The following is a 25,212-nucleotide window of genomic DNA, read 5'->3' as shown; positions in this document are numbered from 1 at the left end:
GGCAGCATGCAGAGAGGCTGAGAGCATGACTGGGGCTCTGCCACTAACTTGTGAACTTTGTGATCTTGGGCAGGTCACCTCATACCTGTGCTTCAGTTTCTACTTACACAAAATGGGAATAATAATACCCAGCAAGGTGTGTGTACAAAACACTTAGCACACAGAAGAGGCTTAACAGCAGCTTTTCTTTTATTATTTCCTCCAAGAGCTTCCTGTTTTATGTACATCTGCAGACCAGACTCTCTTAGGATAAATTGGAGACCTTGTCCTCATTGTTGTATTATTCCACATATCTTCAGAATTCAAGTTTTGTTTTGCCTGATGTTATTTGGGGTTTGGAAATCTTTTTAGTGTGCAGAGTTCTGTTCTAAAGAGATGAAGATTGATGTTCTCAATTCTGGCCCAGACAGGCAGTGCACACAGCTGCAGTGTTCTGACAGCCTCTCTTCTCCCTCCTTTCTCTCCAGCTGTCCCTGGAACACCCCAGTATGTGGATGAGCAGTTCCTATCACGCCTCTTCCTGTTTGTGGCCCTGGTGATCATGTTCTGGCTGTTGATTGCCTAATGCTGGGTCCCAGCCTATATCCATGGCAGGGCCTCTGGACTGGTGACATGCCACACCCACTCTCTATGTTTGGCTCCCTGGCTAATCCTGACCCCTGGAATCGGTGGGGTCAGTAACACATCAAGGAGTTTTGCTTCTCCATCAGAGCTTTGGGACTCAAGACCTGTTGTCAAGGACTCTGGAGTATGGCCACTGCTGTAAACACCCTGCTGTAACCTCAGTCTTGGCATTGAGTCGTCTCTCATGAGTTACACCATGAAGTCCTGTTCCAACCAGCTTAGCAGGTCCTGACTCTGCAGAGGGAAGAGGCAGGAAAAGAGAAATTGTCAGTACAATTTTACCTGAATTTAATATTACAAAAACAAAGGGATGAACCAAATAGAAACTTTCTTTCATCTCTTTAAATACCCCTTGGTAAGTGGCTTCCAAAATCAGTGGGACTCCCCATATAGTGAGGCTCCAGATCCCAGTGCTACTGTGTTCTATTTCCTCCTCCTCCTTAGCAGAAATGCAAGAAATCGCTGTCCTATAAAGATCATAATTGCAGCATCTAAAGCTGGAGTCACTTCATGAATTCACCAGAGAGCCAAAGATCTTTCATTGGCTCTGGGCCATGCTCAGTCTCTGGCTCCAGAGAGTGGCTTGAATGACCTCCTGGTTTCCTGGTGTGTATTATCCCCAGAGACATGTGGTTTCACTCACAGATTTCCCATCCTCTCTCCCCCCAAAAATACGTGCATCTGTGCCTCTCTGCCAGAGGACACACAGCCGAGACTGCTGCTGAAGCCAGGACTGCGCATTAGGAAAGACCTGCCATTGGGACTCTGATGGGATTTGGAGCTCTGATGTAGGAACTGAACAAGCAGCCCTTTCCCCAAGCCTACAAAAGCTCCAAGTGCGTCCTCTCAGACCCACCCAACGGGAACTGGGGGCTTTGTCAAGTCAGCGCATGTTGAAGACCATCTTCCCCAGAAGCCAAATTGTCCTTTATGAAGAAGCAGGAGTGGGGAGATCCGCATAGGACCCTGATTTGGGTATGGCTTGGTGGATACCCCTGAAAACTCCTTGTATGTGTACTAAAACCAGGGAATCATGCAACTGTGGAGCAGGCAGCCCTTGATGATTTTTAATGCCAGACAGCAGGGCCTAGAGAGCCTCAGCACGATGACATGGTGTGGTTTTCCCCAGGAAATTTCCAGGGGAGTCATTTTCCCAAGCCCTTGACTTGTTTTTCTAGTTCACAAACTTTTTCCTCAGAATCTGATTGAGGGAGTGGTTCCAGGCAGGAGGACAGTTCACTTGTGGAATGGTTCTCACTCTCCTGGTCAGGCCTTTTCCTAGAAACTCAGCCTCTTCCAGGAGATCCCAGGGGTCGTGGAAGATGGACTTCCTCTGGGGGCCTCTCTGTCACTTTACCAGTCCACATTGCACCTGGCTCACCCCTAGCCATAGCCAATAAGTGGTAGAAAGCCCCACCTAGTGCTTTTTTCCAGCTGTGGCTCTGCATAGCATGTGGAAACCAAGACCTTGAGGAAGACAGGGGAAGTCCTCCTCTCCTGTCCACAGCCCCCACCCCTTCCCTTCTGTACCTGTCAATGCCAGAGTTCAGTGTTTAATCAGACAAAACGTTAAGTGTTGAAAAGGTGGTTCATTTGCCGAATCCATTTGGTAGGACTAAGCTACCAGCTTTACAGTGTCCCTGATGGATTTTAAACATTCTTGGGACACCCACTCAAGAGTGCTCTTTTTATCACCTCCTGGAAATCCCAAAAGTCAGAGGGACCCCAACCTCTCAGCACAGGTGAATTGGTGAGATTGCTCAGTGCAGTAGCCCCACCTAGTGGTGAGAGAGAGGACTTCAGATAGATGGGCCCAACAGAAATGGGTTTCCAGAAGAAAAGTTAAAAAAGGGTTGTGGGTAGGAAGACAAATTATTGGGACTCTTTGACGAAGTAGAGTGAGCCCAGGAGAACTTCACCAGCAAAGGCATCCCAGGAACCTGTGAGCAAAGCCAGGTTGGCCATATACCCTTTGATTTTGAACCTTCTAGGCCCCCCACTCACCCTCTACTGGGAGCTGGGGCAGGAGAGCCAACTTGGGACTGCTGGCTCAGCCCCAACAGGAAACCCCCTTCCCACCACCCCTCTGCAGGCTCACCACCTTGCCCCTCTGCCAAGGCAGTTTTCGTTTCTTTTGTGTGTTTTCTATGTTGGCGTCCAGCCCGCCCCCCCCCCCCCACCCCTGCCCCCTTTGTGGATTAGGACCAGGTCCCGACCGCAGTCAGAAAATGACACCATGTAAAGTGGCACATCTTGACCAGTCACTAATTTTCACTGTTGTGAAAGTGATTTGATTTAGAATTAAACAAATGGTTTTACATTACTGTGAGCTGTGGACTTGTCTGTGTAATTGGGGGGGGGGGGAGCGTGAATGGGTTGGGGAGTAATCACACTGATTTGGCCTCTGGGAAACACTTCTGCATACGTGGGAATGTCACAATGAGGAGCAGTCTTCAGGCAGCCATCGATAATTAGGGATGAGAAGCACAGGCTAGAGGACTGGCTGCATATACAGTCCTACCCAAGATGTAACCTGACAGCCCCAGTCCTGACAAGTGTATGGAATTCCTAAGCTTAAGGCTACCACAATGGAGCTTAGCTTGTGGACAATCAGAACCTTGAGGACAATCACAGGTTATTCACATGCTCTGCAACAGGGCAGATGGGACCCTGGCCAAGCCCTCTACCTGGAGCAGTGGATGTACAGCTCCCTAAGGTTCCTCAGTAGCAGAGTATGAGATGGAAGATAGGTTACAAACCTGGCCTCGCCTCAGGCTCCACCCCCCCCCCACACACACACACACTAGAGCTACAAGGTCATCCCTCTGAAAAGGTCTCTTTTCTCCCTCTCTTCCACTTTGACCTAAGGCTTTAATCAAGTTGAACAGCACTAAGATATGATAGGAAATGCAAAGATCGGGGATCTCCAAGAACTCATAAGCCCAATAAGAGATGGAAAACAAAACATGCACTGAAGTAGAATAGGACAGTAAAGCCTCTACATACCTATGACCCAACCCCAATAACCATCAATTCCTGTCCAATCCTGTTTTGTCCCCACCCTCATACTGCTCCCTTTCTCTTGCCTGGACTATTTTGAAGCAAATCCTAGTCCTATGCCATCTATTAAGTATTTCAAATATGCATCTCAAGGATTTTCAAAAACAACCAAAATACTATTTTATGTACCTGAAAAAATTAACAATAATTCCTTAATGTCATCATATATCCAATCATCAAATTTTCCTAGTTGTCTCAACTTTTTTGTTCAGTTTGCTTGCATTAAGATCCAAATCAGATCCATATCTTGCTATTGGAGGTCTCCTAAGTCTCTTACTACATCCATAGGTTCCTCTTTTCTTACTTCTGCAGTTTACATGTTTTTTTTAATTTAATGTTTATTTATCTTTGAAAGCGAGACAGAGTGCAAGTGGGGGAGGAGCAGAGAGAGCGGGAAACATAGAATCTGAAGCAGGCTCCAGGCTCTGAGTTGTCAACACAGAGCCCAACACAGGGCTGAAACCCATGAACTGTGAGATCATGACCTGAGCCGAAGTCAGATACTTAACCAACTGAACCACCCAGGCACCCCGCAGTTTATCTGTCATTTGTCCTATTGAGTTTCCCACAGCTTCAGTTTTGCTATATGCATCACTGTGGTGTTAATAAGCTCCTCTTACTCTTGTATTTCCTGTAAATTGTTAAATCCAGAAGCTTGACCAGGTTCAGGCTTGGGTATTTAGTAAGACTATGTCATAAATGGTACTATATACCTCTTGTTGCATCATTTCACGAGGCACATGATGCCTGGCAGTCCCTTTTTGTGATGTTAGCAGCCCTTACTGATCATTGTCTAAAACAGGACTTTCTGCCATGATGGAGATGTTCTCTATCTGGACTGTCCAACACAGTAACCACTAGGCACATGTGGCTAGCAAGCACATGAAATGTGGCTAGTGGACTGAGGAACTTAATTTTAAGTTCTATTTCATTTTAACTGACATAGCCACATGTGCTAATGGCTATTGTATCAGTGCAGATTTAGATTAGTTCACAGGGTTTGCAAAATGATATAATTGAAGATAATGTGGTAAGCATTTAGAAACAAGAATAGGGTAGAATAGGTAGAAAGGGGCAACAAAATTACAAAGAACACGGAGGGAAATGGTAGAGTGGTACAAGGGCAGAATGTATTCTGGAAAAACAGTTCTGGAGTGAAGGGAGTAGGAGAAAAGCCTGCAAAGTGAGATGTAGTTCACTCATGAGGGCCTGGTTTAGCCTTTGTTTTGTTGGCAACAGGGAGCTATTGAAGGTTTTTGAGCAGACACATAATTCTGGAGGATTAATCAGTTGCTCTTGGATGGGACTGATTCTAGGAGTGGAGAGACTAGAGGCCAAAGACAGGCTCAATTTGATGAAAGTATAGGTGACAATCGGAAGGTGTAGCTGGGAATCAGTAGACCCGTTCCCTCAGGATGGCAGAGTCAGAACCTTCAGGTGTTTTTCAGTGTCCAGGTTCCCATTTCTATAAGTCCAAAGAGTTGATTGTCAGTCAGCAGGATCTGGCCTTAGGGACTGACCAAACTATGGTGGGGTAATCAAAGTGTGAACGGGTGACTTGGGTGCTAGAAACTCACATCTTCTCCCTACCCAGGATTTTCTGTCTTCCGGAAATCCCCCTGGAGTTCACAAGTGATCTTGGAATATTCTTTGGGCCTATACTGGAAAGATATCTTTTGGTTATACATTTCTACAGATTGCTATTTTCTTTCTTTACATTTCAATTTGCATTTCTCAAGAGTTACCTAAACTTCCCTGGAAGGAACTTGGGGGAGTTGGTTATCCCCCTACTCCCTGCTAGTGAACACCATGAGGCTGGAGGTGGGAAAGAAGTGGAAAGAGAGAGGATAAGGAGGGAGAAAAGACAGACCTGGGTGCCTTGCTGTGGGGCTGAGGGAGAGGGAAGACAAACAGGGGTCTTGGTTCCAAAGCTTCCAGTGCCTGTGTGCCTGGCAAAATACAGCATTACCTCTTTGCATGTGTAGGGTGAATAAAATCCCTGCTCCCTTTTTGCCTACCATGAGGTGGCTTGTCAGAGTCCCCTGGATCCCTGCCACTTTAATTCAACACACAATCCTGTAGTTGCTATAATCAGACCAGAAATTCTTCAGAAACTGTAAAGCCAACCGCTGGAGGGTTCCCAGGAATTACCGGAAGTCAGGCACATCCCCTCCCCCACCCCCTCAGCACTTTCTCTATACTCAGGATTTCAGGAGCCACCTGCCACACCCAGAGGAGAAACGTCTGACCTGCTTCCTATTTGGATTACACAGGTCAGGAAGAAAAGAGAATTGTGCCCACCTTTGCTTATTGGAGTGCTGGAGCCAGACAGCAGCAGAGTTGAACTTTGTCTTTAGCGGGGGTGTCATGATCCATTTCCTTGGGCCCCATTCCTGCCTCTTCCTGGTCATTTGGACACTTTTCCCATGACCTAAATCCAGTCTAAGGAAATGACAGTCGCCAAACACGCATCACAGGAGAATCAGATGGGAAGGACTGCAGGGTCCTGCTGATGCAGCCCACCCTTTGTCACATGGAGGACCCCAATTCCCTCCCAAACCCAGTGAAAGAAAGTGGTTCTCAAGGCCCCTCAGCCAGCTAGCAGCTGCCAGGAATCAGCCTGCTGTTCTAACTCCTTGTCCAGGGCTCTCTCCTCCACAAAGAAGAGCCAGCAGAGCAAATCCAGTCTACAAGTGTGTTCCTTTTAGTCTACATGGCATTTTTAGAACTTCTGAATATTACCAACATTTTAAAAAGTGGGAAAATTCACCTAAATACCTGGAGTTTGGGCTTGTCTTGAAAATTTGGAAGATCTGGTGTGCTGCATTTATTTATATACCTGTTTGGCCCCGATAAGAATCTGCCCCTAGAATGCTGGTTGCACCACCTTCACACCATCTTTGACCTAGAGATTATCTACTAAGTGCCAGCTTACTCACAGTGGGGGCAGATAAGTGGCTTCTTTGAGCTGGAAGCCTAAGAAAAGTCCACTCTAAATCCCCAAAGTTATTTGTGGAGTAGCTTCTCCATATTCATATTCCTTTTTTTTTTTTTTTAAGATTTTTATTTTTAAGCAATCTCTACACCCAACACGGAGCTCGAATTTACAACCCCAAGATCAAGAATGGAATGCTCTAATGACTGAGCCAGACAGGCGCCCCTCCATATTCATATTCTTGGTCTTAAACACTCTACTAGAAAGAGCTTTTGCCTGGGAGTAAGGCGACCTGGGTTCCCATCTCACCTCTGCTCCTAGTGAGCTGAGCCATTTTGAGGTAATAGAACTTCTTTCCTCGGGTCCTCAGCTGCCCCCATCTGTAAAATGGGCTGAGGATCTCCTGTTGAGACCTCCCAGGAGTCCCGGGGACTATGCTGACAAACCACCTCACGGCCGCGGACAATCACCCTTACCAGCCCAGGCACTCAACAAAAGGCGTCACTCTCTCTGGGAGGCACCAGGGCCCCCACAGAGCCCGAGTCAGGGGGCGTGGCCTGGCGTCAGCGGGGCGGGGCGTCGGCGGGCGGGCCCCCGTGCCAGGTGCGGTTTGGTCCTCCCCGGGCGCCGTAGGCGGTGCATCCAGCTTGCGCCGGGGGGCCGCGGTCCTCCCGCGCCTGAGGCGGCTGCGTGAGTTGAGAGGAGTTGCTGTAGTCCCCACCACCTCCTCCCCATTTCCGCGTCCCCGGAACCATGGCCGCGCAGTCGGGTAAGGAAGGGCCGCGCCGTTCTGTTCCGCCGTTATCTCGGAAGCCCGGGCCCAGGACGCCTGAAGGGAGCTGGTAGCTCCCTTCGGGAGTTTCGGGCTGAGTGGACCCCCATGGACCCCGGCACTTTAGCAGGAGAACTGGGGAAGTGAGCACAACGCTCCCCGAGGACTCGGAGGTTGTGGGGCTTCGGGAATTGGGGGGCCGAAGACAGAAGGATGCGAGGGATATGCGGGTTGGGCTGCTGAGGGTTGAGGTCCCTCGAGGAAGGGATGCTGGGCTCTGTGAGGGAACCAGCTTTTTTTTTTGTGAATCTGGCGGCCGCAGGTCCCCAAATGAAAACTTTCTAAGGGGGCGCCTGGGTGGCGCAGTCGGTTAAGCCTCCGACTCTGGGTTTTGGCTCAAGTCATGTTCTCACGGTTGGGGAGTTTGAGCCCCGCATTGAGCTCTGCGCTGACTGTGCCGAGCCTGCTCGGGGTTCATATTCTTTCTCTCTCTCTCTCTCTGTCTCTCTCTCTCTCTCTCTCTCTCTGTCTCTCTCACTCAAAATAAATAAATCAAAAACTTTAAAAAAAAATAAAATTCTTTCTAAGAAAGCTGGGGCCTGAGTTCTCTTGGAGTGAGGGCTTTGTGGAATATGGAGAGTAAGGAAGGGATTCTCAGGGTTTGGGCCAGTTATATGGGGATGGAGAGTTACCCTGGGTTCTGGGTTTTCTGTGGGAAATGAGGATAGTTGTGACTTCTGACCGGATCCAGGGCGTCTCACGGGTATCTTGGTGCCTGTGATCTTAGGCAGGTCTTAGGGCTCTTTGCAGGAAGCTGGGAGTGTGGGCTCCCTTGGGGTTTAGGACACGGATTAGGGGTTAGGGAGAGAGTGAAGCATTCTTCCGGGGGAAGGTAGGCCACTTGGGGTTCTGGACCCTCCATGGGAGCTGGGTCTTCCCTTGGCCTCTCTGAGACAGGAGAAGAATGTGGCCAAACGCCTCTTAGAGCGAAGAGTTGTCCAAAGGTAAAGGGTAGCTTCAGAGTTAGATTAGCTGAGCCTACAGTCCCCTCTCGGTCACCTCACGCACTACCCTGAAGCTTCCTGCCCTCCTGGCCTGTCCCCCTGCACTAGGACTTTCTGTTGCCTCTGTTTCCCAGCCACCTGTGTGGGAGGCCCAGCCTCTAGGTCGACCAGGGTCAGCATCCAGAAGCTTTCTAGAGGTGACAGAAGGGAATGGTGGAGGGAGGGAGGCTGTCTTGGATATCTGCCCCCATTTCCTGGCTTTCAGTCTGTGGACAGTCACTTCCTCCATCCTGAATACAAGGACCAGGCCACCAATGGGTCATTTCCTTACCATGGGAGCTTGGGATTTTTCTCTTCATTCTGGATAATAGGCTTCTGGAGAAGACTAGGAGTAAAAATGTTCCCTGTCCCTTTCTCTCTGATTTTTTTTTTTTTTTAAGCTTCCAGAGTTTTTCAGTTCAAATGATTTCCAGTGACTTTTTTTCTAACCTCCATGTATGTCAGTTACCTGTCTCGAACCTTGATTCTCAGAAACTTGTAAAAGATCTTAGAGTGCAATAAGTGTTTATTAGATTTCTCTGAGTGAACCAAAAAGCTTTGTAGAGGCATTAAGGTGTCTAGGTGTATTAGTTTAGACATTTGTCCATTAGAATATCTGTGGGATACTTTTGTGCTTATGCAAGCACTGAGTAGTATAATGATGAACAAAATGGATACAGTCCTTGCCTTTGTGGTGGATACAGCCTTAGAGACGGATAGTAAATAATTGAGGTAATAATAGAAATAAATGCTATAATAGTTTGAGATAAACAGTGGAAGTAAGTGCTGTAAGAGTACACCACGGGTGAGGAGAGTGGCAAGAAGACACTTTTCTTTTAAAAAGCAAGTTTATGCTGATCCTTGAGAATAAGTAGAGAGTAAGTCCAGCAAAGAAAGGGCAAAGAACATTCCAGGTAGATGGAGCAGCATTAAAAGGTGCCTATGAAGAGCTGTGAGTAGGCCAATATGTCTTTTTTTATGGATGGGGAGACTAAGGCTCAGAAATGACTTGTTCAAGGTTGTACGGCCAAGTAAATGGCGGTGATCAGAATTCATATTTTCCAACTTCAAATTCAGTGCTTTGTCCTCTCACAAACACCAGAATTCTTTATTATCACAAACATTAGAATGAGATTATCCTGTGGAGTCAGAAGGAAGTGGGGCTTAAACTTTTACTTGTTCTGTCCGAACTGTTCCAAGACAACTCAGATTCCTGTGTAACGGGAGAATCAACAACAAAGAAACCAAATATTTACTGAGTACTGTGATGTCTAAGGCACTGGGCTGGGCCAAGTTTTACCTCTTATAAATTTTAACAGATGCTAGAGCCAGGAGAGACTTGATAATGTTACTCTCCTTGTTTCATGTATGAAGAAACTGAGGCCCAGGGGGAAAAATGGATTTGTCTAGGGTCACTCAACTAATGGTAGAGTCAGGACTAAACTAGGATTTCTCCTCCAGTGCTCTTTCCAATTTTCCAGGCTACTTGAGACATAGCACATAATAAGTCCTTAATAAATATTTGTAGAAATGGATAATATGTGGTTTGTGCCTTTGAGAAATTCACTGTCAGTTGAGAGTAATTAAGAAAAAAATGGGCAAATCAGGACAAATTTTTAGAAGGCCTGTGTGTGATAACATTATGGAATTTAAAAGATGTTGGAGAACTCTATTCATGCATCCATTCCACAAATATATATTGAATTCATATTATGTGCCAGGCACTTCTAGGCCCTGGGGGAAACAACAGGAAACAAAACAGACCAAATCCCTTCCCTAACAGAGTATGTGTATATGTTCTTTTTTTTTTTTTTTTTAAGTATTTATTTATTTTGGGGAGAGCGCAAGTGGTGGAGGGGCAGAGAGAGAGGTGGACAGAGGATCTGAAGTGGGCTCTGCGCTGACCGGCTGACAGCAGCAAGCCCAATGTGGGGGTCTAAATCACTAATGGAACTGTGAGATCACAACCTGAGCCAAAGTGGGACACTCAACTAACTAAGCCATCAACGTACCCCTCAGAGTGTGTATTCTGATGGAAGAGATAGACAGTATGTAAATATTATGAATATCAAACATCAGGGATAAATCCTCTGAAGAGAAATAAAGTAGGATAAAGTCATAGGAACAGTTGGAGGTCAGGGAAGGGTAGCCTCCCTGATTAATGACATCGAAGCAGAGAAATGAAGGAAGGGAGTAAGCCATTTGGATATCTGAGGGAAGAACATTTCAGGTGTCGGGAATAGAAGGGAATGAGCAAAGGCCCTGAGCCCGGAATGTACTTGGCATGTTTGAACAACAGCAAGGTGTCCAGGGTGGCTACCAGATTTGGTCAGGAGATACTTCTAGGAGGTAAAATTTGAGAAGTCTTGGGTAGATTAAAAGTGGTGGGGGTGAGGGTGCAGTATGATATCCTGGTAGGGAAGAAACTGGAAGTAGGAAGCATAGCTGGGCAAGTTTCAAGGTTCTCAAAAGGGATGGTGAATTGATATGGGTGATAGAGGCAAGAATGGAGAAATGGGGCAGTTACAGGAAGTGAAAGATAAAGCTGAGAGGGTAGGTAAAGCCAGACTGCGGAGGGTTTAATGCTAGATTTGTGGAATTTTTCAGACTACAGTAGAGACCATAGGTTTAGAGGCAGAGAACATGATGATGTGTGTATTTTGTGTGTATCAATTTGGCATTGGTGGGCATGATAGATTGGACAAGAGTAAGGAAGGCACCAATCTGGGGGTGATACAGTGGGCCCTGAGGTGGAGTGTTAGTGATAGGAATGGAGAAGAGGGCATTGACCACAGGAATTCCCTGCAACCTGGAAGGGCTAGGGTTCAGGGGCATATTAGGAACAGATGCAGGATCAGTTTGTGTGTATGCAGGATCAGTTTGGCATTTCAGTGAGAGGACCTAGAGCTCTAGCATTCTCTTACAAGCCTATCTTCCTTCTCACGGTTGACTTTGTTTATATAGTAGCAAGAATTAGACTCTTTTACCTATTAATCTATACCCAACAGTAGCTAGAACATGAAACCATTGCCGAGTTCTCTTAGAATATACTTTGATCATCCACCCTGGCATTCTATGTCAAGTCTTTCTGCCTGTAATTTCCTTTTCCTAGGGAAGAAAATCTAAATATAAAGACATAGACTTTGGAGTTAGCAGACCTGTGGTCTAAACTCAGATCTAATACTTGTTAATTGAGCATTTCAATTTTCTCTTCATAAAATGGGAACAATAATGATCCTTCAATACTAGTCTTCATCTTATAGGATCTTTATATTTGATTAGTTCATGTTTGCATAGTGCTTAGAACACCACCAGGCACATTGTAAGGACTCAAAGTAGTTAATTTTTTTCCCTCTATCTTTGACAATGAGTAGAGAACTACTGTTTGGGAATGTATTAATTGGTTAACCAGTTCTCTGATAAGAAAATGCCTATTCATTCACAGCTAAGTAGACTTATGGTTGGAAGTGAGAACCTGAGTGCTGGAAAGCCACAAGAACCATCTGTCTCACTTGTTTCTCTACCAAGTATCCTATTACCCTACTAAGTTTGCCCTGCTCCCAGCAACTGGTTTGTCCCTCTCTGACGTGTTATTTCTGTACATATCCCCTTGTCTCTGTCACCTGCATGAGTACTCACCAAGGGCCCCAGAAGTTCATGACATAGTCTTTGTCTTGCACATGGGCACGTAGAAAAAATTTGCTGAATTTGTTTTGAAAATGTTCCCTTCAGATTTTAGAGGTTAGTGTAATTCAACTCAACCTTTTCCCTTGCCAACCCCCTAGATATACATGAAAGAAAGAAGAAAAGCTTTCAGTTGCCAACCAAGTGTCAGGCACTGCAGGAAGTATTTTCACATATATTTAGTTATTTCTCTTAATCCTCTTGGGAATCCTATAAGGTATAGATGGTTATTCTCTTTTTATTTATTTTTTTTTTTAATTTTTTTAACGTTTATTTATTTTTGAGACAGAGAGAGACAGAGCATGAACAGGGGAGGGGCAGAGAGAGAGGAAGACACAGAATCTGAAATGGGCTCCAGGCTCTGAGCTGTCAGCACAGAGCCTGACGCGGGGCTCAAACTCACGGACTGTGAGATCATGACCTGAGCTGAAGTCAGACGCTTAACCGACTGAGCCACCCAGGTGCCCCGGTTATTCTCTTTTTAAAGATTAAGGGAGACAAGCTCAGAGAGGTTAAATAATTTGCCCAAGGACACAGAACCAGGTTTCACACCTAGGTTACTCCAGCTCTTCTGGTTGACCCTTACTACTAAAGGGCAGATGGCAACAACAGCAAAAATCAACCTTCTGAGATGTCTGTGTATGTGCCTTAACCTGCAAAATGAGAGACCCTCATTTGGTGTCACTGACTCAGAGCTAGAAGAAATAATTTGATCCCACTTCTTATGAAAGAAGAATCTAAGGTTCAGAGAAGTCCAGAAAGTCCTTTAAAAATCATGTCATATGTCTTCTATAGACACTCCCCTTGGTAATATTTGGAAGCTAGTGCAGAGGAAAAATCTTTGGGATATAGGGGAGAGTATCTGGAGGAACGTTAATCATACTGTTAGTCTTGTTGGTACTTACTTCATTAAAGGGTGATCTTTTCTCTCTTGGCTGCTCATCACCAGTTGCTGCCCTGCCCCTCTGCTTCCTGCTTTATCCTGGAACAAGTGGGATTTATACACCTGACCTGCCAGTTCCCAGGGGGGCACAGCAGTTACCATCCTTGTTGTTTTGTGCTGCACTGAATTGGCTGGTTTTGTTCCTGGTTCTCATTGTCTAGTGGAACATGAGAAGCATCAAAGATTTTTCTCAAATGAAAGGATAGGATCTGTGCATGTTGGTTCAGGTTAGGCTTTATGGTCTCATGAGCTTTCAGTACCTGGAAATTTCTCACCACTTTGAAGTCTGAAAAGGACTAGTTTGCAGAAACCCAGCTCTTAGACCAAGATTAAGGGGAATGTTAGTGTCTTGTGGGAAATGCACTGGCTGTGGGCTGGAGTACCAGGCTGAGCCCTTCCACTGAATAACTGTGTAGTCTTAAGCAAGTCCTAACTTGTCTAAGGCTGCATACAATAATAAAAATGCAACTGGTCTGGTAGTTTCAGAACTTGGGTTTGAGCCCCTCTCGGACCAGCTTTCTGATGGTTAGGCAACTTGACTCTCCTTCTTCAAGCCCATTTTTCTTTCAAAAAAATGAAAGGATTGGGCTAGAGTAGATGATTTTTAAAGGCCCTTCCAGCCTTACCATCCTGTCATCCTAGTGCCTGCCCCAGTGAATTCATAGATTATTTGAGAATCACATCATCAGTTATTAAGTTGGGGGAGAGATCCAATAGTAACTGTGAAGGTACAGTTTTCTGATTATTAAACACTTAATAAGGGCCCCTTATTGTTTTGAGGCTACTGGGGACATTTACTTAATCAAACTCCCTTTCTGGCCTCTGACAATCAGTAGCCACTGTTGATAAGTCTGCAAATATGAGAGATAAACACTATGGAGGGAGAGAGTAAATGTCCTGGTACAATGAGGTATTTTCTGAGAGGAAATATTTCCCAGGCAGACTGGATTCTGGATGGGTTTTTCATTGGGCCTCACAGAAATTGCTAGGTCTTTGTATTATTATATTTCTCTTTCATTTCTTAGAATAAAGGTTGTAAGAGAGTTGGGATGCCTGGCTGGCTCAGTCAGTGGAGCATGCAACTCTTGATCTCGGGGTCATGAGTTCAAGTCCCATATGGGTGTAGAGCCTACTTTAAAAAAAAGTTGGGGCTGTCTGGGTGGTTCAGTTAAGTGTCCTATTCTTGATCTTGGCTCAGGTCTTGATCTCAGGGTTGTGAGTTCGAGCCCCACACTGGGCTCCACATTGGGTGTAGAGCCTACTTAAAAAAAAAAAAAAAAGATGCAAAAGGATCATCAACTTTCAGGGCTGTAGGGAGGGGAAGAAGCCACGAGTATTCTTTTGAAGAGTATTTGGTTTTGAGAAGCTGAAGGTCTGGGTGAATATTCTTGCTCAGGTACTTTAACTGAAAAACAGTGTGAATGCATAACAGATAAACTGAGGCCTGCACATCCACATGTGGCTTTACCCATAGGTAGTCATCCTGAGAGCCTGAATACTTACTGAGTGGAATCATCCCTGCTGACCGTTGGAGCTTATCTTTGGAAATTACCTTCATAGTTGGCAGCTGGATCCAACATTTCAGTTGGATTTGCCACACAAAGAGTTTCTGTTCTGTACCAGGTTTTATGCTAGGCCCTGGAGATTTGAAGATAATCAAGATGCAGTCTTTGTCCTTTAGAGCTGGCAGTGGGGATGGGGGACACAGAGAGGGTGAGACTGAAGGAAATAGAAACATAATGAACTATAATTACAAAACAAATGATGTAAAGCAGGTATAGACAAAATGGAACAAACAGTGTCTGCCTTTGGGGGACCATCAAAGAAGGATAGAAATTTGATTAAGGGAAAAGGCAGTAAAGTATCCTAAACACAGAATAGCTCAAGATGTGAATGCTAGGATGCAAGAACATGAATGTGAATGGCAGAAACAGAAAATAGATCAAGATGTGATTTAGAGCATTCCTTTGTTGCTGATGAGAGATAAAGGTTCTTTGGGGTCACCTTGTAGACAGCCATTCATTCCTTTAGTAAAAGTTTGTTGAAGGACTACAGTAGGCCAGGGACCTGTCTTGGTTCCCCTCATCCTTTGGAGCTGACAATAGCCAACTTTAATGATATGTGAGGACTTTGTGTTCCTGCCTTAGGACCTTTGCACATGTCTTCTTTCCACTCCCATCTCCAGTGTTATCCTTCCCTCCTCCTCCTCTCTGCCTGTTAATTTATGTCATCCTTTTTTTTTTAATGTTTTATTTATTTTTGAGAGAGAGAGAGAGACAGCATGAACAGGGGAGGGGCAGAGAGAGAGAGAATCCGAAGCAGGCTCCAGGCTCCAGGCTGCCAGCACAGAGCCCAATGTGGGACTCGAACACATGAACTGGGAGATCATGACCTGAGCTGAAGTTGGATGCTTAACCGACTGAGCCACCCAGGCACCCCTCATATCCATCCTTTAGAGCTCAGTTTGAAAATTATTTCCCTAAGGAATGCTTGTTTGCTTTATCCCAACCCCATTTTCCTAGTTATGAACTTGATTTCTCCTTCATACCACTTGCCCCAATTATAATTAAAATAAGTATATTATAGTTTAATATCTATGTTAAATCTCTTTCTCATTTGCTGCTCTTTCCCCAGAATAGGGTTGGATACATAGTTGGCATAGAATAAATATTTTCTGAAAGAATGACTGAAGTGTGTCCATTGAATTTAGCAATAAGCAGTCACTTTGGCCCTTGGTGAGACAGTTTCAGAGAAATGGTGAGGGTGGAAGTCAGATTGCAACAGGTGGGAAGTGAGGAAATGAGAGCAGTGATGTGTAGACAGGTTTTTAATATGTGTGGCTGTGAAGGGGAAGAAGGGTGGTAGCTAGAGAAGAAAATGGAATCCAGATTTTTTTTTTAATGGGAAAGACTTGAACTAATTTAAATAATACTTGGAAGGAGCCAATGGGGAAGGGAGTAGTGGTAGAGATAATGGAAAGTGCACATCTTCTGAGAGGTGGGATAAGATGGAATCTATTACAGGAGTGCCATGCTAAACAATTGAGCCTTTTCTTCTGTGGACACTGGGGAGTCTGAGTGAGCCAGCTAAGACTGTGTGGTAGATAGGGAAAAGAAGCCAAAGACCTGAACTCAGGCTGTGGTGAAAGACAGGGAAGGATTAGAGAAACATTTGGAAGGTGGAACCAGGTGGGTATGAGAAAAGGGAGTAGGGGTCTTGATTTTGTGCTCCTGGAGCCTAGCACAAAGCAGATTCTAAGTAAGTGTTCATTCAGTGGCTTTGAGTTTCTCAAGACTGGGGAAAGGGCATGCTCTGGAGGGTGTGTCAATAACAAGTTACCTCAGATATCTTCATAGTGGAAAGTCCTGATCCTTTTTGAATTTTGTAAACAGCCAGAGGTCATCCAGGGCCAAAATGCTGAATTGTTGAGTAAGTGGGTGGTCAAGTTAGAGACCATTCCTTTCAGTTAAAAAGTAAAAATGAGAAATAAGATGTGGCTTAGAATAATGAGACTTGCTGGGGGTAGGACACAGCAGTTCACAAACTGACTCTAAAAACCCTTCCATGCAAGAGTTCCAAAAATGTTTCAGATCTGTACCTCTATAAGTTGGAAGCGTCTGACTCTTGGTTTCAGCTCAGGTTATGATCTCATGGTTCATGAGTTCAAGCCCCACATCAAGCTCTGCACTGATGGTGTGGAGTCTGCTTGGGATTCTCTCTCTCTTCCCTCTCTGTCTCTCTGCTCCTATGCTGCTTGCTCTCTCTCTCTCAAAAGAAATAAATAAACTTAAAAAAAAAAACAACAACAAACTTGGAAGATTCATTTGGATGCCTGTCTTCATTGAAAACCTTCTTACTAATTCTTTGTCTCACCCACTGTCCATAACCCAATTTGAGTAAGTCTCTCAGACTTTGAACCTTGGACTTTGTGAGGATTATAGTGCACTCTCTGGTTACTACCATCCAAAAAACCAAAAAGACCCCTCTTGAGAGTCTGAGAATTTTAATTTTTTTTAAACCTTTTATTTATTTTAGAGAGACAGAGCCCCAGTGGAAGAGGGGCTGAGAGAGGGACACAGACTCTGAAGCAGGCTCCAGGCTCTGAGCTGTCAGCACAGAGCCCAACACGGGGCTTGAACTCAAAACTTGAGATCATGACCTGAGCTGAAGTTGGACACTTAACCAACTGAGCCACCCAGGTGCCCTGAGAGTCTGAGAACTTTAGATTCAGGTGATGATGGCATATATGTCCTATCACTATGGAACTGGGGGAGAGGAGCAGGTGGGTCGAGATTTTAAAGCCTTCTGCCAGCTTGTTTAACTTTCCTCTGGGGTGTAAGGACAGCTGCCTGTGTGTTCTGGCTACCCCAGAATGCTGCTGAGCAATCTTGAAGTGTCTGGAGATGTGCATTGTCTATTCATGACCCCTGTGCCTGTGAAACAGGGTTCAGTGACTGTCACCGTGCCTGTGGCAGTCTGGAGTTACCCAGAGAGAACAAAGCTGCATACACGGAGTGTACAAGGGAGTCTTGTAACAACCTTGTCCTGCTTTCTAGGGCTGAGTCAGGTACCATAGCTTGATCTCAGCTGCCTTCTTTATTTCAAGAAGTTGGCATCTGAGCCACAGCAGAAGTATTGTGTTTTGTCCCTTTTGGAGGGACATGGATTCACTCTGTGTTATTGCCCATGCTAGTCTCTCAGCCTATACAGCCTTTCTCCATCCTTTCTCAGCCCCTGGCAAATCTACTCCATCCTTCAAGGTTTAGCTCAAGTATTAGCTTCCTCTGCAAAGATTTTTCTGACTCCCCTAAGTGGAATGAGCAGAAATTAACATGGTGGAGTATAAAGAGCATGGGCTTTAGGATGAGTTGGGCCTGAGTTGGAATGCTAAATCTGTTGTGTGGCCTGTCACCCTCTAGCCCTAGGTTTGAGTTCTCCCACCCATTAAATGAATTTAATACCTCTTTCACAGGATTGTTTTGAGAATTAAATGCGATTGGGTCTGTGAAAGCAGCTAGTACAAGGCTTGGTATATAGGAGGTGTTCATTAAATGTTCTTTCCCTTCTATACCCATAATTTCTCTTAACTAAAATAGCACTTTGCTTCTACTAAGGGAAAAATTATAATGTGGAAGAAGGGTTCTTTTTCAGTGGATTTGCTCCTTGAAGAACAGAGATGATGTTATCCAGCAGTCTCCATCATAGAGCTTGGAGAGGACCCATGGGTCTGACAAGAGGACCTATGATGTTGGTTGAATGAATGAGCTCCTGGACTCAGTGATGGAATAGGAAAAGGGAATAACATGTTTAACCCAGAGAAGTTTTTGTGGGTGCTGGTTGAGAACAGTCATAGGAAGTCAAAAGAAAGAGACCTTGTTCATTTAATCTACTCAGAGCTATAATAAGCAAGGGCTGAAAGTTCTAGGAAAAGACAAGTTTTGTGGACAAAGGAATAATCGGAACCATTTCTAAAAAATGGAATGAGACTTACTTTTGAGGTCATGAATTCCCTGTCCCTGGGGAGATGAGCAAGCTGGATAAGTGCTTACCAAAGATCTTGTGGAGGCAGGAATTGTGTATTTAGCAGAGCACTGGACCACCCTTTCAATATAAGTCTGTTGACTCGGTCTTATTCAGCATGGTAGGAATCCCATCCCTGTGCCCCCTGCTACCTCTCAACCTCCTGGTTTTGTGTGTAGGTGAAGATGCCTGGAGGTGTCGGGGCTGTGGGGACCACGTTGCTCCAAGCCAGAGGTGGTACAGGACTGTCAACGAAGCCTGGCACAGCTCTTGCTTCCGGTAAGTAGGTCTGTCCTCCTGTCTTTGCCAGCCACTACTTCGTGTTCTGGAAAATACAAAAACAAGCTTCTGACTTGAGAGTTTCCATTTTGGTATGGGTTGAGAGGACAGGGAAGAATGTGCCAAGGAAGAGCACATGAACAAATGGAAGAGCCACATGTGGGCCAGGTACAGCTAGAAATGGGGTAGGGGGATTGGAGCAGCCTTTTCCAGGGTATCCCAGCACCTTCACTTTACCAATGAGGAAACTGAGGCCCAGAAAGAATGACTTTCCCACAGCTACACTACTGATGACGCAGGTGCCTCAAGGGTTGTTCTTGAGTGCAGTTGGCAGAGCCAGCTCTTCACCACAGGATGCCTCCCTAGTTTCCTGCTTTTTGTTATTTAACTTTATTATAGCTCTGAGATTATTGTTTGAAGGCAGCCCAGTTTCTTGAAAATAACAGAGACTTTAAAGTCAGATTTGTTCCTGTTGTCTGAGGCTCAGTTTCCTCATCAGGAAAACACGGATGTTAAAAATTTATCTCATAGATTTGTTAAGATAGAATGAAATCATATATGCCAAGGGCCTAGCACATGGTAGGCACCCACTGAATGGTTATTTCTTTCCCCTGTGAGATTGGAATCTTCAAGAGTGGGAGCTTGTCTGCATTCTCCAGAACATAAAACAGTGCCTGGCCTACAGTCATTCCACATCGGAGGCTGGGTGGGCATGTGTGCCCTCATGGTCTGAAGTAGTGGGGCTGTTGCTTACATCCTGAGAATGAGACAGACTGTAGACAGGCACCATGTGCTATAGATTCCAACTCCCACACACAGCTCTTGTTGCAAAGCATCCCCCGTGCTGATATCAAGTAATTTAATTGACCTTTAAGCACTTGCCTCCACCCGGGAACTATGTGGGGGGTTGGCCTGGAGAGCTCTGGCCTCTGGAAGAGTTGGAGAGGAACTAGCATTTTTTCTGCCCTTTCAGCTCTAATTCAGAGAGCTCTCCAGTCTTCTCTGTGGATCTAATTGCCTTGGTTCTTCCTTTTACCCTCAAGGAAGTTGATTCTTTACTTACTACCTTTATTTAGTAAGGATTAGAGCAGAATATCGGAGCTATAAGGGGACCCTACAGATAAAACCTTTGGCTACCACTTTCATTTAGAGCTGAAGCTAATCCTGATGAGTTCCCAGGCTGAGGCTCACCTTGGCACCTAACCCATAGGGTCATATTTATCCCTGCTGTTTTCCTATTTGTGTTAATATTTTCCATCCAAAATAAGCAGGACAGGGTAGAAGAAGCTAATTTTTTGAATTTCTGGATTCTCTTAACACCAGAGAACTTCAGAACCAGAAGGGACCACCTATTGTGTGACATAACCCCTTCATATCACAGTTGAGAGGCCTGAAACCAAAAAGACAAAAAGAGGTACAGAGACAGGTCATGGATGGTCAGAGTTGACCTTAGTACTGAATTCTTGCATCATGTGTGGGTCTGGTCAGATGCTAGCTTGTTAGGGAACATATTTGTGTGCATGTTGTGTGTGTGTCAGAGTGGGGGGTAGAGAGAAATATATGTGTAGAGAGAAAGAAGTAAGGCACGTTAACATGGTGGATGAGTGCAGGCTCTAGAAGGAGGCTGTCTGGTTTCAAATCCTGGCTTTGCAATTTATTAACTGTCCTTGGGTTGACTGCCTTGAGCTTTAGGCATCTCATCTATAAAATGGGGATAAGTACTCATCTCACAGGCTATCACAATTAAATGTAATAACCTAGATAAACTGTTCAGCATAGCACCTGACACATAGAATACCCATAATAATCCGTAGCTGTCACTTTATATTATATTTTGAGTGTGTGTCTATATACACCTATGTGCATGGATTTATTTCTCTTGTTACGCACCTCTTGGTCTTCTAATGTAGAGCCTCAGGGATTAAAGTTAACTTTGAACTACCTTGGCACAGTTACACCAAAGATCATGCCTGTGGGGGAAGTAGAACATCTGGAATAGGTCTCCCATTTATAGCTTTGTCTCAAGGACATAATCTGTCTAATCCAGCTTTATTTAAGAAGCACATTTCCTGATTCCTGAGCTTTCTCACGAAAACTGGATGACATGAAGTCCTCGGATGGAGCCTGGTAATTTGCCCTGGAGAGACTGGCTTCTTTGGAGCCAACTGACTTTTGTCCAGTTTGGAGGAAGATCTTCAGGGCTGAGAAGGACTGTATTTGTTTGTATTTGTTGTAAGGACCATGAGGCATCAGCCTGAATGGTCTTTGAAATTTTCTTTCATCCTAGCTCATCTGTGATTCTCTGATGAATTCAGAGTGTCTGGGCACAGGTCTGCTGAAAGTAGGACCCTCCCTCCATGCTACCCAAAGAAATTCATTTTTCGTGATTCCCTTCCAGCCTTGTTCTTACCCAGTTGAGTTAGTTACAATAAAGGAAATGACTTTTCTTTTCCCTTTCCCCCACACCTTTGTTTTCCTAGTCACAGGGTGGAGCTGGATATTCAATGAAGAAATTACTGGGGTGTGGCCCAAACTCTCCTCCCTTCTCCTTCTCCTTACATTACCCCATCCCCCGCATCTGCAGCCACATCCGTAATCCTATCTCTGATAGCCTTCCGCCAGATTCTCAGGTGCCCCAGACAATAGGAAGCCACTGAAGGCTGGAACCTGGGACTGTACAGCAGAGGCCAGCTGACAAACCTCCTGGAAGTAGCCTAGTCTGTAACTGTGCTGGTACAGTTGGGTGCCTGGCCAGGATCCTTCTGATCCCTGGACACTTCGCTGACCAGCCCTCCTGCTTCCTCTCCTCAACCTTTGCAACAGGCCTATTTGGACTCTGTGTACCTCTGGCAATGCCATTGGTTCTAGAGTTGGGGCCATTCTCTCTGAAGCTCTCTGAAACTGGCTCCCCTCTCCATGGGGGAGGCCAGGAAAACAGCCAGACTACATGTTGTTTGTAGCTGAGGTCAAGTATGGAGCTGGCATGTTGTATAATGACTTGGCATGTTGGCAAACCTAAGAACCTTGACAAGCTTTCTGATGATTGTCCTTTCACCCTCATCAGAAGTGTTTAGCCAAGGAGGAGGGGTTGTGGGAAGAGGGAAAACTGCCTCTATTAATTAGTCTTTATTGTCCTTACTTGGGACTCTCTGACTTGACCTGGTTCCTAATAGCATTGTCAGAAGGAAAAACCCACCATCCTGAAGGCTCCTGGGAACTCTTCAAGGCCTCCTTTCTTGGGATCATGAACAGACTCTGAGCTTTCTCTTTTGAGAAGGGATTTCTTTTCTTATTTTATTTTATTTTATTTTTAACATTTATTTATTATTGAGACACAGAGAGACGCAGAGCGTGAGCAGGGGAGGGGTAGAGAGAGGGGGAGACACAGAATCTGAAGTAGGCTACAGGCTCTGAGCTATCAGCACAGAACCCAATGCGGAGCTCAAACTCACAAACTATGAGATCATGACCTGAGCTGAAGTCAGTCGCTCAACCAGCTGAACCACCCAGGCGCCCCTTGAGAAGTGATTTCTAATGCCTATGTTCTGGAAAAGGAATAATACAGATAGAAAGCTGTTGTCACTTCATCAGGCAACAGACCATTTCCGCTAAATTTGTGATTCCAGGAAAGGCCGGTGAAGAAATTATACACGTAGCCACCAGAGACTGTGGTGTAATAGGCTGGGTGACGACAGGGTATCTTCTGTGATGCTGCAAGCCATGCTCATTTTCTTACCTACACCCCCATCTAAACAAGCATGGTGCATCATAATTATAGTAAGAACTACCATTTTTTGAGTGTTTACTATGTACCAGACACTGTCCTAATAAGCATTTCACATTTGTATCATCTAACTTAATTCTTATAACAACCTAATAACTGTAGTACTGGTCATACATATTTTACAAATAGGGAAATGAAAGTTACTTGCTCACAGTCATAGGGCTAGTAAGTAGCATAGCTGAGATTTGAACCCAGGTGTTCTGACTCCTTGCTTACAAGAATGAATCTCTTTACATTCCTGAATATGGCCAGGTTGTTTAACCTCCCTGAGGCTCAGTTTCCTCTTCTGTAGCTTCAGAGTAAAAACACTCACCCTGCTTGCCACACACAGGTGGTGTCAGATAACATTGAAGGCTATTGATTCAAAAGCTTTATGAACTCTCAAATGTTAACAAAAGTGCCGATACATTTCTCCTGGGTCTCTGGCTCCTGCTGGGGGAGTCCGTGGAGCAACCCTGCCATCTGCTGTTGTAATGTTGTTGTTGCTGCCGCATTTACTGACCCAAGCCTTTGATTCTAGTTGGCTTATTTGTCTACTTTATCTCTAAGGAAGAGCCAGCCAGCAACTCATTAAGGCTGGCAGTTAAACGGACTAGGGCCTGCCTGACAGAGGACAAACAGCTGGGCCTTCCTCTGCCCCCACAAACAACTCCAGCGTGAACACGGAGTGGGACTTCTAGTATATAGCAGCAGTATGTTACCTTCAGCATGCCTTAATACTGCTCTGTTCTTTGGGAAGAGAGAACTAAGATCCCAGAGAAGCCCCACAGCTGCTGTCTGGGGCAGAGATGAAGAGGGGTAGGGTGGAGCCAGTAATGGAAGACAGATATTTATTAAGCATTGTATTGAGAGTTTCACTTAGATTATCTGATTCAACCCTCACAATAACTCTACAACTGCATTTTACACAAAAACAGGAAGGTCCAGAAAGGTAGAGGAACTTGCTCAGGGTCACCCAGAGCTAACATTTGAACTCAGGTCTCCCTGACTCTGAAGAGGGTCTTCTCTCCACTAGGACTCCCCAGAAAGAATAGTAGACTTACAGTCAGAAGAGCTGAATTTGGGTCTTAGCTGAGCCAGGCTGGCTGTAACTGTGGGCAAGTTCCTTTACCACTGTGAACTTCAATTCCTCATCTATGAGATATAGTAAAAGTAATCCACCTCATGAACTTGTTGTGAGGATCAAGGCGGTAATGGATAAGAAGGCACTCTGAGGGGCACCTGAGTGGCTCAGTTGGTTAAGCATCTGACTCTTGATTTCAGCTCAGGTCAGGATCTCACAAAAGAAAGCACTCTGAAAACATGAGGATGGTGTAATGTGAAGGGTTAGCAGTGAGCAGCACATGGGAATTTTGTGCTGCTTACGTTACCAGTTCATGTATAATTTTGAGCATCATTTGCTATATCAAAGGCACCAAATTAGATGCTGTTGGGGATACAGATTTAACATATTGGCCTGGTCTCCTAACTGGCTCCCTCAGACAGCTGAAAAACAGTAATAATGTGGAGCAGTCCTAATAGTGGGCTCTAGTGTGACTTTTATTCTCATTCCCCTGAAACAGTGTTCCCTTAGTAACTTTCCAGGGGACAGCCACATCAGTCCATCCACTGGCCACTCTTCAGTCTTCATCTTGTATGACCTTCCAAGTTACACTAGAGGTTAGTAGAGAAAAGTGAGCAAGATTTTGGGAGTCAACCTGTTTGAGTTTCCATCCCAGTTTCTCTTGAGTCAGCTGACCTTGAGTTTCTTTCCACAGTTTCCTCATCTATAAAAGGGGAAGTAAAATGCTTCCCACCTGAAAAGGTTGTTGTGCAGCATTAAATTTGATCATGTATTCAAAGCCCTTAGCACAGTGCCTGGCCATAATTAGGACTTAACAGATGGTAGCATTTATTATTATGTTAGTATTTTTGTCACTCTTGAAACATTCTCTTCCCTCGACTTCCATGACATTCCATACTCTCCTGCTTCCCCCCGCCCCCCCACACACACACTTTTCTGGTCATTCCAGTTTACTTATCCTCTATCTAGCTCTGAAATGTTGCTGTTCCTCCAGGCACACTCTCTGTTTCTCCCTAGGCAATCTCACCCACACCCATGGCTTCCTCCACACACTGATGACTCCAAAGTTTGTATCTACAATCCAAACCTTTCCACTGGGCTCTTGTCCTGTCTATCCTACTATGAGCCTCTCCTGCCCATTTGAATGTCTTCCAGGCATCCCAGATCCAGCTGGACTTTCATTCTTCCTCCCCAGATTAGCTTCTCTTCAGTATAACCTGTCTCATTGAATGGCATGACCATCCACCCCACTGCCTAAGCCAGAACCTGGAAGTGCTTCTTGATACCTCTTCTCTCTCATCCCCAATATCCACACCTGTCAGTTTTATCTCTAGGTTATATTTTGAATGCGTCCATTTCTTTCCATTTCTCCTACTACCACCCTATTCCAGGCTATTATCGTCTCTCACCTGGGTGACTAAAGTAGCCTTCTAATTGCATAGTCACTTGCACCACCCAATCCATTCTCCACAGAGCGGCCAGAATGAGTGACCTTAAAAAAAAAT

The 25,212-nt window shown here is 45.1% G+C and overlaps 2 protein-coding genes and 1 long non-coding RNA gene across 7 annotated transcripts in view; 2 read left to right on the top strand and 1 right to left on the bottom strand.

Annotated features, from left to right (window-relative positions):
* Positions 1–2,948, top strand: part of RNF185 (ring finger protein 185) — a 37,553-nt gene extending 34,605 nt beyond the window's left edge. For all 3 annotated transcript variants that reach the window (XM_007082568.3, XM_042961868.1, XM_042961869.1), the window contains one exon: positions 468–2,948. In XM_007082568.3, coding sequence (XP_007082630.1) covers positions 468–565 — 98 coding nt within the window. In that variant the 3' untranslated portion in view covers positions 566–2,948. The remainder of the gene's footprint in view (positions 1–467) is intronic.
* On the bottom strand, positions 172–7,089 carry LOC107179662. The gene is made up of 3 exons (XR_001510323.2): positions 6,929–7,089; positions 5,986–6,126; positions 172–858 (listed from the first exon to the last, which is right to left on the bottom strand). It is a non-coding gene; the product is annotated as an uncharacterized LOC107179662 (long non-coding RNA).
* Positions 7,090–7,219: 130 nt separating this feature from the next.
* LIMK2 (LIM domain kinase 2) overlaps positions 7,220–25,212 on the top strand; it is a 59,348-nt gene continuing 41,355 nt past the window's right edge. Inside the window, exons 1-2 of one of the 3 annotated variants that reach the window (XM_042961864.1) lie at positions 7,220–7,388; positions 18,761–18,860. In XM_042961864.1, the coding sequence (XP_042817798.1) occupies positions 7,373–7,388; positions 18,761–18,860 (116 nt within the window). In that variant the 5' untranslated portion in view covers positions 7,220–7,372. Of the gene's footprint in view, positions 7,389–18,760; positions 18,861–25,212 lie in introns of those variants that run through there. The other 2 variants (XM_007082569.3, XM_042961863.1) reach the window with 2 other exon arrangements.

The sequence above is a fragment of the Panthera tigris genome, chromosome D3 (genome assembly GCF_018350195.1).
Source record: "Panthera tigris isolate Pti1 chromosome D3, P.tigris_Pti1_mat1.1, whole genome shotgun sequence".
NCBI lineage: Eukaryota > Metazoa > Chordata > Mammalia > Carnivora > Felidae > Panthera > Panthera tigris.
This window is presented reverse-complemented; position numbering and strand designations above follow the sequence as displayed.